General features: G+C 45.9%; 1 protein-coding gene across 17 annotated transcripts in view; it reads right to left on the bottom strand.

Moving 5' to 3' along the window:
• Positions 1-12,713, bottom strand: part of CACNA1D (calcium voltage-gated channel subunit alpha1 D) — a 923,074-nt gene that overhangs the window by 303,503 nt on the left and 606,858 nt on the right. For all 17 annotated transcript variants that reach the window (XM_063940823.1, XM_063940810.1, XM_063940825.1 and 14 more), the window contains 2 exons: positions 1,350-1,419; positions 392-440 (listed from right to left, as the gene is read on the bottom strand). In XM_063940823.1, coding sequence (XP_063796893.1) covers positions 392-440; positions 1,350-1,419 — 119 coding nt within the window. The remainder of the gene's footprint in view (positions 1-391; positions 441-1,349; positions 1,420-12,713) is intronic.

The following is a 12,713-nucleotide window of genomic DNA, read 5'->3' as shown; positions in this document are numbered from 1 at the left end:
CACCTCCCGGTGTGTCTACCCTGTTGCATATCTTTGTATCATCTGCAAAAAGGCATACCTTCCCTTCAATACCATCTGCAATGTCACCAACAAAGATATTAAAGAGAACTGGACCAAGTACAGATCCCTGGGGTACTCCACTGGTAACATTTCCCTCCCTAGATTGAACTCCATTCACTACAATTGTCTGTTTCCTATCCTGCAACCAGGCTCTTATCCATTTAACCGTTTTATAATCCACCCCCACGCTTTCAAGTTTATTTAGCAGTCTGCGATGTGGGACAGTGTCAAATGCCTTACTAAAGTCTAGATATGCTACATCTACAGCTCCCCCTTGATCTATTATTTTTAACAGATACACAGAATATGAAGCAGAGAGGCTATGTAATACCTAGCTCTGTACGTTCCTTTTCGTCTTCATTTTCTTCATCAACTGCCACCTGGTAGGAAAAACATACATGCAAATATATTTAAAATCTAAAAAAAAAATAACAGGAACTGTTCGAAACTATACAATCCATCATGTATAGTACACATATAATCCGATTCTAATAGAAAGGTTCCTTAAAACTATGGAACCAAGAAAACCATAAAGTCTAATTACGTGTATAAATGAACTGTGATAGTGATCAAATATAATAACAATAATAATAATACTAATAATAATAATCATAATAATAATAATAATACATTCTAAAATATAACACTTCTTAAAATATTTACTCAATGCATTTTTATTACTGTGCATGAAATTATAGTTATCTGGAATGCATGATATCATTATAGTTATCTGGAGTGCATGATATCATTATAGCTATCTGGAATGCATGATATAATTATAGTTATCTCTAATACATAATATACTTACACAAAAACACTTTATTTCACCATAATTGTAGTGGCAGATTTGCAAAGCAACTTCCACTGATTCATACTAGAACTATATCGAACAATCACTAACTTTGTATGTGGATTGCACTTTTCACCCTTTAAATTTAAAATGAATGAACTGCACAGTAAAATACATTCAGGTGGTGACAACACTTTAGCGCATCACTTTAAGGTTCACTACCATTGCAAACAATTGGTTTAAGTTGTATGCAGGCATTATGCTGGATCACACAGCCCTTGCTCTGATGCACCTTCATTGACATTATCTGGGTCTTCAGGACCTTGGCCAGGGACTTTCAAATAATAAATTATAACTGGTAATCTCAGTTAAGAATCTCAACAGATTTTTGCAGAACCTCAGAGGTGCATCATGTGGTACAAAGTGACCAAGCAAATATGGTGGTAGGGCATCACTGTTTGGGTAACAAAATTAGGCCACACATTGCCAAGGAGCTTACCTTTGACTCAATCTCTTTCTTCCGATTATTTTGTCCTTTATCTCCGTCCTTGTTCTCCAGACTTTCTTTCCTAAAGTAATTTAATATCACCATAGGGCAAGTCAAGACTTCAAAATGAATGTTTATGAGCTGATCATTTGTATTTGAGAACACAAAAACTAATGCAAGTTAATAACATCATACTGTAGCTGCACAGTAATAGGCAAATTATATATCTATGCTAACAGCAATATAGAACACAACTAATACCAGCCATACACAAGCTGGTCATCTCCATCAGATGGGGCCATACACATACAGTACAAGTGTGTCTTGACAAATTCGGTACTCCGGCTATAACCGACGGAACCCTTAGTGAAGCCGGACAATGACTACCAACATGGGGAGATGTAGTCATCAATTAACCATATTTATCATCTGTCCCACCAACAACTTATAGACCCTAAGTAGGTTGGGCTGTTTTTGAGCATAATGGCAGAGTACAGGTGTGTCCTTATATATTGCTGCTCAAGTTGCACAAATAGCCTCACATAGAACACCAGGTGCCGAGTGATTCAGCAGCACCGACCATTTTCTCGCTCAAAATGTGCATCTTATTTGCATAGGTAAACCAACTGGGAGTGACAAAACTACTATGTTAGATTGTACTGATCAGTTTCATATGTTTGTACATCTGTGTACGACTAAGCCTTAATATGTGTCCGTAGCTCTGCCCTTGTGCTTCATCTGAGACATTGTAAGCGTTTAAAACTAATTCCTGCGTGGTTAAAGTCACAGCCCTGTGTCTCTGGTACACTGTGAGAGGTGTTTTGTTGCATCTGTGTTGCGAATAAGATGTAAACTCTAAAGGAAAGAAATGCTATACTTCTTGGTGCATCTCAGTTGCTCCTGGATTTCCCGGCGTGTGGCATGTAGACGCTAGGTGTATGAGGACCAGTGGCGGCTCCAGAGGTGGGGGCTACAGCGCAGTCCAAAATTCAAATAGGGGAGCCACACCAACTGCCACCCCAAACATGCTGCCTGCGACTCACTGGCAGTTGGTGTAGCTCCTCTATATGAATTTTGGACTGCAGCCCCACCACTGGAGCCACCACATCTGTATATGAACAACTTAACAATAACAACAAAAAATAAGAATTTACTCACCGGTAATTCTATTTCTCGTAGTCCGTAGTGGATGCTGGGAACTCCGTAAGGACCATGGGGAATAGCGGGCTCCGAAGGAGGCTAGGCACTCTAGAAAGATTTATGACTACCTGGTGTGCACTGACTCCTCCCACTATGACCCTCCTCCAAGCCTCAGTTAGGACACTGTGCCCGGACGAGCTGACATAATAAGGAAGGATTTTGAATCCCGGGTAAGACTCATACCAGCCACACCAATCACACCGTATAACTCGTGATATGAAACCCAGTTAACAGTATGAAACAACCGAGCCTCTCAACAGATGGCTCAACAATAACCCTTTAGTTAGCAATAACTATTTACAAGTATTGCAGACAATGCGCACTTGGGATGGGCGCCCAGCATCCACTACGGACTACGAGAAATAGAATTACCGGTGAGTAAATTCTTATTTTCTCTGACGTCCTAGTGGATGCTGGGAACTCCGTAAGGACCATGGGGATTATACCAAAGCTCCCAAACGGGCGGGAGAGTGCGGATGACTCTGCAGCACCGAATGAGAGAACTCCAGGTCCTCCTCAGCCAGGGTATCAAATTTGTAGAATTTTGCAAACGTGTTTGCCCCTGACCAAGTAGCTGCTCGGCAAAGTTGTAAAGCCGAGACCCTTCGGGCAGCCGCCCAAGATGAGCCCCCCTTCCTTGTGGAATGGGCATTTACAGATTTTGGCTGTGGCAGGCCTGCCACAGAATGTGCAAGCTGAATTGTACTACAAATCCAGCGAGCAATAGTCTGCTTAGAAGCAGGAGCACCCAGCTTGTTGGGTGCCTACAGGATAAACAGCGAGTCAGATTTTCTGACTCCAGCCGTCCTGGAAACATATATTTTCAGGGCCCTGACAACGTCTAGCAACTTGGAGTCCTCCAAATCCCTAGTAGCCGCAGGCATCACAATAGGCTGGTTCAGGTGAAACGCTGACACCACCTTAGGGAAAAACTGGGGACGAGTCCTCAATTCTGCCCTATCCATATGGAAAATCAGATAAGGGCTTTTACATGATAAAGCCGCCAATTCTGACACTCGCCTGGCTGAAGCCAAGGCCAATAACATGACCACTTTCCACGTGAGATATTTTAGATCCACGGTTTTTAGTGGCTCAAACCAATGTGATTTTAAGAAACTCAACACCACGTTGAGATCCCAAGGTGCCACAGGAGGCACAAACGGGGGCTGAATATGCAGCACTCCTTTCACAAATGTCTGAACTTCAGGTACTGAAGCTAGTTCTTTTTGAAAGAAAATCGACAGAGCCGAGATCTGTACTTTAATGGAGCCTAGTTTTAGGCCCATATTCACTCCTGCTTGCAGGAAATGCAGAAATCGACCTAGTTGAAATTCCTCTGTTGGGGCCTTTTTGGCCTCGCACCATGCAACATATTTCCGCCATATGCGGTGATAATGATTTGCCGTAACATCTTTCCTGGCTTTAATAAGCGTAGGAATGACTTCTTCCGGAATATCCTTTTCCTTCAGGATCCGGCGTTCAACCGCCATGCCGTCAAACGCAGCCGCGGTAAGTCTTGGAACAGACAGGGCCCCTGCTGTAGCAGGTCCTGTCTGAGCGGCAGAGGCCACGGGTCCTCTGAGATCATCTCTTGAAGTTCCGGGTACCACGCTCGTCTTGGCCAATCCGGAACCACGAGAATTGTGTTTACTCCTCGCTGTCTTATTATTCTCAATACCTTTGGTATGAGAGGCAGAGGAGGGAACACATAAACCGACTGGTACACCCACGGTGTCACTAGAGCGTCCACAGCTATCGCCTGAGGGTCCCTTGACCTGGCGCAATATCTTTTTAACTTTTTGTTGAGGCGGGACGCCATCATGTCCACCTGTGGTTTTTCCCAACGGTTTACCAGCATCTGGAAGACTTCTGGATGAAGTCCCCACTCTCCCGGGTGGAGGTCGTGTCTGCTGAGGAAGTCTGCTTCCCAGTTGACCACTTCCGGAATGAACACTGCTGACAGTGCTAGTACATGATTCTCCGCCCATCGGAGAATTCTTGTGGCTTCTGCCATTGCCATCCTGCTTCTTGTGCCGCCCTGTCGATTTACATGGGCGACTGCCGTGATGTTGTCTGACTGGATCAGCACCGGCTGGTGTAGGAGCAGGGATTTTGCTTGACTTAGGGCATTGTAAATGGCCCTTAGTTCCAGAATATTTATGTGAAGGGAAGTCTCCTGACTCGACCGTAGTCCTTGGAAGTTTCTTCCCCGTGTGACTGCCCCCCAGCCTCGAAGGCTGGCATCCGTGGTCACCAGGACCCAGTCCTGTATGCCGAACCTGCGGCCCTCTAGAAGATGGGCACTCTGCAGCCACCACAGTAGAGACACCCTGGTTCCTGGAGACAGGGTTATTAAGCGATGCATCTGAAGATGCGATCCGGACCATTTGTCCAATAGGTCCCACTGAAAGATTCTGGCATGGAACCTGCCGAAGGGAATTGCTTCGTAAGAAGCTACCATCTTTTCCAGGACCCGCGTGCAGTGATGCACCGATACCTGTTTCGGTTTCCAGAGGTCTCTGACTAGAGATGACAACTCCCTGGCTTTCTCCTCCGGGAGAAACACTTTTCTGGACTGTATCCAGAATCATACCCAGGAACAGTAGCCGTGTCGTCGGAACCAGCTGTGACTTTGGGATATTCAGAATCCAGCCGTGCTGGTGCAGCACTTCCTGAGATAGTGCTACTCCCACCAACAACTGTTCCTTGGATCTCGCCTTTATTAGGAGATCGTCCAAGTACGGGATAATTAAAACTCCCTTTTTTCGAAGGAGTATCATCATTTCCGCCATAACCTTGGTAAATACCCTCGGTGCCGTGGACAGTCCAAACGGCAGCGTCTGGAATTGGTAATGGCAATCCTGTACCACAAATCTGAGGTACTCCTGGTGAGGATGGTAAATGGGGACATGCAAGTAAGCATCCTTGATGTCCAGGGATACCATGTAATCCCCCTCGTCCAGGCTTGCAATAACCGCCCTGAGCGATTCCATCTTGAACTTTTTTATGTATGTGTTCAAGGATTTCAAATTTAAAATGGGTCTCACCGAACCGTCCGGTTTCGGCACCACAATAGTGTGGAATAGTAACCCCGGCCTTGTTGAAGTAGGGGTACCTTGATTATCACCTGCTGGGAATACAGCTTGTGAATTGCCGCTAGCACCGCCTCCCTGTCTGAGGGAGCAATCGGCAAGGCAGATTTTAGGAACCGGTGGGGTGGAGACGCCTCGAATTCCAGTTTGTACCCCTGAGATACTATTTGAAGGATCCAGGGATCCACCTGTGAGCGAGCCCACTGACCGCTTAAATTCTTGAGGCGGCCCCCCACCGTACCTGGCTCCGCCTGTGGAGCCCCACCGTCATGCGGCGGACTTGGAAGAAGAAGCGGGGGAGGACTTTTGCTCCTGGGAACCTGCTGTTTGTTGCAGCCTTTTTCCCCTACCTCTGCCTCTGGACAGAAAAGACCCGCCTTTTCCACGCTTGTTTTTCTGGGTCCGAAAGGACTTCTTAGGCTGTGAGGGGACATGGGGTAAAAATGCTGACTTCCCAGACGTCGCTGTGGAAACTAGGTCCGAGAGACCATCCCCAAATAATTCCTCACCCTTATAAGGCAAAACTTCCATGTGCCTTTTAGAATCTGCATCTCCTGTCCACTGGCGAGTCCATAAGCCTCTCCTAGCAGAAATGGACAATGCACTTACTTTAGATGCCAGCCGGCAGATTTCCCTCTGTGCATCTCTCATATATAAGACTGAGTCTTTGATATGGTCTATGGTTAGCAGGATCGTGTCTCTGTCTAGTGTGTCAATATTTTCTGACAGTTTATCTGACCACGCGGCGGCAGCACTGCACATCCATGCTGACGCAATAGCTGGTCTAAGTATAATGCCTGAGTGTGTGTATACAGACTTTAGGATCGTCTCCTGCTTTCTATCAGCAGGTTCCTTGAGGGCGGCCGTATCCGGAGACGGTAGTGCCACCTTTTTAGACAAACGTGTGAGCGTCCACCCTAGGAGGTGTTTCCCAACGTGACCCATCCTCTGGCGGGAAAGGGAACGCCATTAGTACCTTCTTAGGAATTACCAATTTTTTATCAGGGAAAGCCCACGCTTCTTCACACACTTCATTTAATTCATCTGATGGGGGAAAAACTACGGGTAGTTTTTTCTCCCCAAACATAATACCCTTTTTAGTGGTACCTGTATTTATATCAGAAATGTGTAACACCTCTTTCATTGCCTCAATCATGCAGTGAATGGCCTTAGTGGGCATCAGGTTAGACTCATCGTCGTCGACACTGGTGTCAGTATCAGTGTCGACATCTGGGTCTGCGGTCTGAGGTAGCGGGCGTTTCAGACCCCTGATGACCTTTGAGACGCCTGGACAGGCACGAGCTGAGAAGTCGGCTGTCCCACATTTGGCATGTCGTCAAATTTCTTATGTAAGGAGTCTATACGTGCACTCATTTCTTTCCATAAGCTCATCCACTCAGGTGTCTGCCCCGCAGGGGGTGACATCCCTTCTAAAGGCATCTGCTCCGTCTCCACATCATTATCCTCATCAAACATGTCGACACAGCCGTACCGACACACCGCACACACACAGGGAATGCTCCAACAGAGGACAGGACCCACAAAAGCCCTTTGGGGGGACAGAGTGAGAGTATGCCAGCACACACCAGAGCGCTATATAATGCAGGGACTAACTGAGTTATGTCCCCTATAGCTGCTTTTTCTATATAAATGTATACTGCGCCTAAATTTAGTGCCCCCCCTCTCTTTTTTACCCTTTTCTGTAGTGTAGACTGCAGGGGAGAGCCAGGGAGCTTCCTTCCAGCGGAGCTGTGAGGGAAAATGGCGCCAGTGTGCTGAAGGAGATAGCTCCGCCCCTTTTCCGCGGACTATTCTCCCGCTTTTTCCTATATTCTGGCAGGGGTATTTTCCACATATATAGCCTCTGGGGCTATATATTGTGGTATTTTTGCCAGCCAAGGTGTTATTATTGCTTCTCAGGGCGCCCCCCCCCAGCGCCCTGCACCCTCAGTGACCGGAGTGTGAAGTGTGTATGAGGAGCAATGGCGCACAGCTGCAGTGCTGTGCGCTACTTTGGTGAAGACTGATGTCTTCTGCCGCCGATTTTCCGGACCTCTTCTTGCTTCTAGCTCTGTAAGGGGGACGGCGGCGCGGCTCCGGGACCGAACACCAAGGCTGGGCCTGCGGTCGATCCCTCTGGAGCTAATGGTGTCCAGTAGCCTAAGAAGCCCAAGCTGGCTGCAAGCAGGCAGGTTCGCTTCTTCTCCCCTTAGTCCCTCGCTGCAGTGAGCCTGTTGCCAGCAGGTCTCACTGAAAATAAAAAACCTAATTTCTATACTTTCTTTCTAAAGGCTCAGGAGAGCCCCTAGTGTGCATCCAACCTCGGCCGGGCACAAAATCTAACTGATGCTTGGAGGAGGGTCATAGTGGGAGGAGCCAGTGCACACCAGGTAGTCATAAATCTTTCTAGAGTGCCCAGCCTCCTTCGGAGCCCGCTATTCCCCATGGTCCTTACGGAGTTCCCAGCATCCACTAGGACGTCAGAGAAATGCTAGGTAATTTTTTTTTAAACTTAACCACTTGACTGGAGTGGTCACATCACATGCAACCACACCAGGCTGGGCTTTCCCTGACATAGTCATATCTGATGTGACCGGTAAGAAAGCCCACTGTGCGGCTGCAGGAAGATAATCTTCCCGCAACTGCTGCTATCCTGGGCCCTCTGCGTCCAGCTTCCCTCCCCTCTGTGCCTGCTATGCTGCCGATCACTGCTGATCAGGAATCCCGGCAGAACCCCCTCACTCCGCAGCTGCACACATTAGCAGCTGCTGGGGGAAATGTTAAGAAGCAGCCCCTCACCTTTCCTCTGGACCCCCGGAGGCTGCAGAGAGCAACAGGCACTTGAAGAATGTGAAGCCGCGATGGTCGCAATGCTCTGATGGTGTCGTTACAATGTTTAAAAACCCACGATTTTACAAATGTTAAATATATATATATTTTATTATATTAATTCTTTTTTGCATGTAAAATTATTTTGATAATACATTTTAAATACATTTTCTTTACTTAATTTAATCATAAAAATACCTGAGAAATTTCTGAGTGAAAAAATACTAGCCAGATAAGTGGTTAATAACGTACCTTAATTGATAGATAAGCATGAAAAGGATGGTAGGTTAGATAGGGGGTTTAGAGGAAGGAGGGTGGAGTCCATAGAATTCTTTACACCACATGAGGATAAATGACAGTCAAAAGCCAGAGACACAGCTAGCTAAGATTTGTTCCAAGTCAGTGATCATACATTCAATTCCCTGTCACTGCAGTAATGGATATGTGCCACATAAAGCCGCACCCAACCATCTTGGGTTATCAGACTTTGCTTGTACAGATGCGAGTAGAGGTAACGGGTAACTAAGTTTTACCATTGTGCCTACTGCTCTTTGGTAGGAAGATTCACATGAGCAATCTATAGTGACTAATGTGTGATAAGCTGTTTTATTTTTTATGTTTGTAAGTGTACTTCTGTAATAAATACTGAGCATTAAAATCATCTGGCTACGGGGATGAGGAAGAAGTCATTATCAAATAAGATAAGACTTTACTGCAGTTCACCAATAAGAATTCTGAAAGCATTCCACGTAAGTGGGGCCTGGAGGTGGAATCATTTCTTGCAGCATTCATTCATTTTGTCTACCTTCTATGCTCCTGATTTATGTAGGTTGTTTACACACCTATAGCCAAAATTCTCATGTTCAGGTTACAAAGTGGTTGTGCCTGGAGGTGGCAGGAGAAGATGGAGCAAAGTACACAAAGTCTACAGTACATAAGGGAAATGGCTGATCATATTGCAAGATGTGTGACCTGAAAACATAATGCTCCAAAAACACTCTGAATGAAATCCAAAATGCATCAGCCTGTGTGGCCACTATGCAACTAATAACTGGTCCCGATGGTGAATCAATCTGTCTGTTCAGCCTGAGAACCCAAATGGCAACATCTCATCCAATATGTGTATACTTTATTGAAGCAGTGGCATAATCAGTCTTTGTGTGTCAGGTTTAAGATTAGGAAGATTAGTCTATGTGTGACCAGATGTTAATATTAGTCTTACTTAGACAAGGCTGAACAAAGCTAATTGATAACAGTATGAGATACAACACACTTGTGCACCTGGCTCCATGGTATTAAAACACCAAAGATGCATATGACTGGGTCATTATTTGCTACTCACAACTGTTGTTATCAATCTGTTCCCATTAAAGTATCTAGCATAGCGACACCAGCCTCAAACCTAGAGGAATCCTAAAAGTATGTGTCAGCTAAAATTAAGTGTAAGGTGGGAGAAGCAATCACTCAGCAGTCCACAGCAGGATCCTGTGAGGTCTACAGCAGGATCTCGTGAGGTAAAAAGCAGAATCTTGTAAGGTCTAAATTAGTATCTTGCAAGTGCTAAAGTAGGATCTCACTGCCATTGTGACCACACTGACCACCAGTATAATATATATTGTGATTGTCTGCTTAGGAGTACTACTTGCAAGTTGCTGATAGTGTGACCAGTGACCTGACCACCAGTTTAATAATCACCACCAGTTTAATATATATAATATATATATATATAATTGTATATAATATATATATAATATTGTATACCACCTACCCGTTTTTTTCTTTTCTTTCTTCTTCTTTATACATACTACTATAGTAGCTTACTGTAGCAGTCTGCGGTGCTGCTGAGCTGACAGTGTCCAGCAGGTCCGTCATCAGTCATTACATAATAAATATATATACCTGTCCGGCTGCAGTACTAGTGATATTATATATATATATATTGATTTCATCTCATTATCATCCAGTCTATATTAGCAGCAGACACAGTACGGTAGTCCACGGCTGTAGCTACCTCTGTGTCGGCAGTCGCTCGTCCATCCATAATTGTATACCACCTACCCGTGTTTTTTTTTTTCCTTTCTTCTTTATACATACTACTATAGTAGCTTACTGTAGCAGTCTGCGGTGCTGCTGAGCTGACAGTGTCCAGCAGGTCCGTCATCAGTCATTACATAATAAAATAAGAATTTACTTACCGATAATTCTATTTCTCGGAGTCCGTAGTGGATGCTGGGGTTCCTGAAAGGACCATGGGGAATAGCGGCTCCGCAGGAGACAGGGCACAAAAGTAAAGCTTTCCGATCAGGTGGTGTGCACTGGCTCCTCCCCCTATGACCCTCCTCCAAGCCAGTTAGGTACTGTGCCCGGACGAGCGTACACAATAAGGGAGGAATTTTGAATCCCGGGTAAGACTCATACCAGCCACACCAATCACACCGTACAACTTGTGATCTAAACCCAGTTAACAGTATGATAACAGCGGAGCCTCTGAAAAGATGGCTCACAACAATAATAACCCGATTTTTGTAACTATGTACAAGTATTGCAGATAATCCGCACTTGGGATGGGCGCCCAGCATCCACTACGGACTCCGAGAAATAGAATTATCGGTAAGTAAATTCTTATTTTCTCTATCGTCCTAGTGGATGCTGGGGTTCCTGAAAGGACCATGGGGATTATACCAAAGCTCCCAAACGGGCGGGAGAGTGCGGATGACTCTGCAGCACCGAATGAGAGAACTCCAGGTCCTCCTTAGCCAGGGTATCAAATTTGTAGAATTTAGCAAACGTGTTTGCCCCTGACCAAGTAGCTGCTCGGCAAAGTTGTAAAGCCGAGACCCCTCGGGCAGCCGCCCAAGTTGAGCCCACCTTCCTTGTGGAATGGGCCTTTACATATTTTGGCTGTGGCAGGCCTGCCACAGAATGTGCAAGCTGAATTGTATTACACATCCAACTAGCAATAGTCTGCTTAGAAGCAAAAGCACCCAGTTTGTTGGGTGCATACAGGATAACAGCAAGTCAGTTTTCCTGACTCCAGCCGTCCTGGAACATATTTTCAGGGCCCTGACAACATCTAGCAACTTGGAGTCCTCCAAGTCCCTAGTAGGTGCAAGGCACCACAATAAGCTGGTTCAGGTGAAACACTGACACCACCTTAGGGAGAGAACTGGGGACGAGTCCGCAGCTCTGCCCTGTCCGAATGGACAAACAGATATGGGCTTTTTTTTTTTTTTTTTGAGAAAAAAACACCAATTTGACACTCGCCTGGTCCAGGCCAGGGCCAAGAGCATGGTCACTTTTCATGTGAGATGCTTCAAATCCACAGATTTGACTGGTTGTAAACCAATGTGATTTGAGGAATCCCAGAACTACGTTGAGATCCCACAGTGCCACTGGAGGCACAAAAGGGGGTTGTATATGCAATACTCCCTTGACAAACTTCTGGACTTCAGGAACTGAAGCCAATTCTTTCTGGAAGAAAATCGACAGGGCCGAAATTTGAACCTTAATGGACCCCAATTTGAGGCCCATAGACACTCCTGTTTGCAGGAAATGCAGGAAACGACCGAGTTGAAATTTCTTTGTGGGGCCTTCCTGGCCTCACACCACGCAACATATTTTCGCCACATTTGGTGATAATGTTGTGCGGTCACCTCCTTTCTGGCTTTGACCAGGGTAGGAATGACCTCTTCCGGAATGCCTTTTTCCCTTAGGATCCGGCTTTCCACCGCCATGCCGACAAACGCAGCTGCGGTAAGTCTTGGAACAGACATGGTACTTGCTGAAGCAAGTCCCTTCTTAGCGGCAGAGGCCATAAGACCTCTGTAAGCATCTCTTGAAGTTCCGGGTACCAAGTCCTTCTTGGCCAATCCGGAGCCATGAGTATAGTTCTTACTCCTCTACGTCTTATAATTCTCAGCACCTTAGGTATGAGAAGCAGAGGAGGGAACACATACACCGACTGGTACACCCACGGTGTTACCAGAACGTCCACAGCTATTGCCTGAGGGTCTCTTGACCTGGCGCAATACCTGTCCCGTTTTTTGTTCAGACGGGACGCCATCATGTCCACCTTTGGTATTTCCCAACGGTTTACAATCATGTGGAAAAAACTTCCCGATGAAGTTTCCACTCTCCCGGGTGGAGGTCGTGCCTGCTGAGGAAGTCTGCTTCCCAGTTTCCATTCCCGGGATGAAACACTGCTGACAGTGCTATCACATGATTTTCCGCCCAGCGAAAAGTCCTTGCAGTTTTT

Source organism: Pseudophryne corroboree, chromosome 9 (genome assembly GCF_028390025.1).
Source record: "Pseudophryne corroboree isolate aPseCor3 chromosome 9, aPseCor3.hap2, whole genome shotgun sequence".
NCBI classification, from domain to species: Eukaryota; Metazoa; Chordata; class Amphibia; order Anura; family Myobatrachidae; genus Pseudophryne; species Pseudophryne corroboree.
The sequence above is the reverse complement of the archived record's forward strand: the minus strand, read 5'-3'. Positions and strand labels throughout refer to the sequence as shown.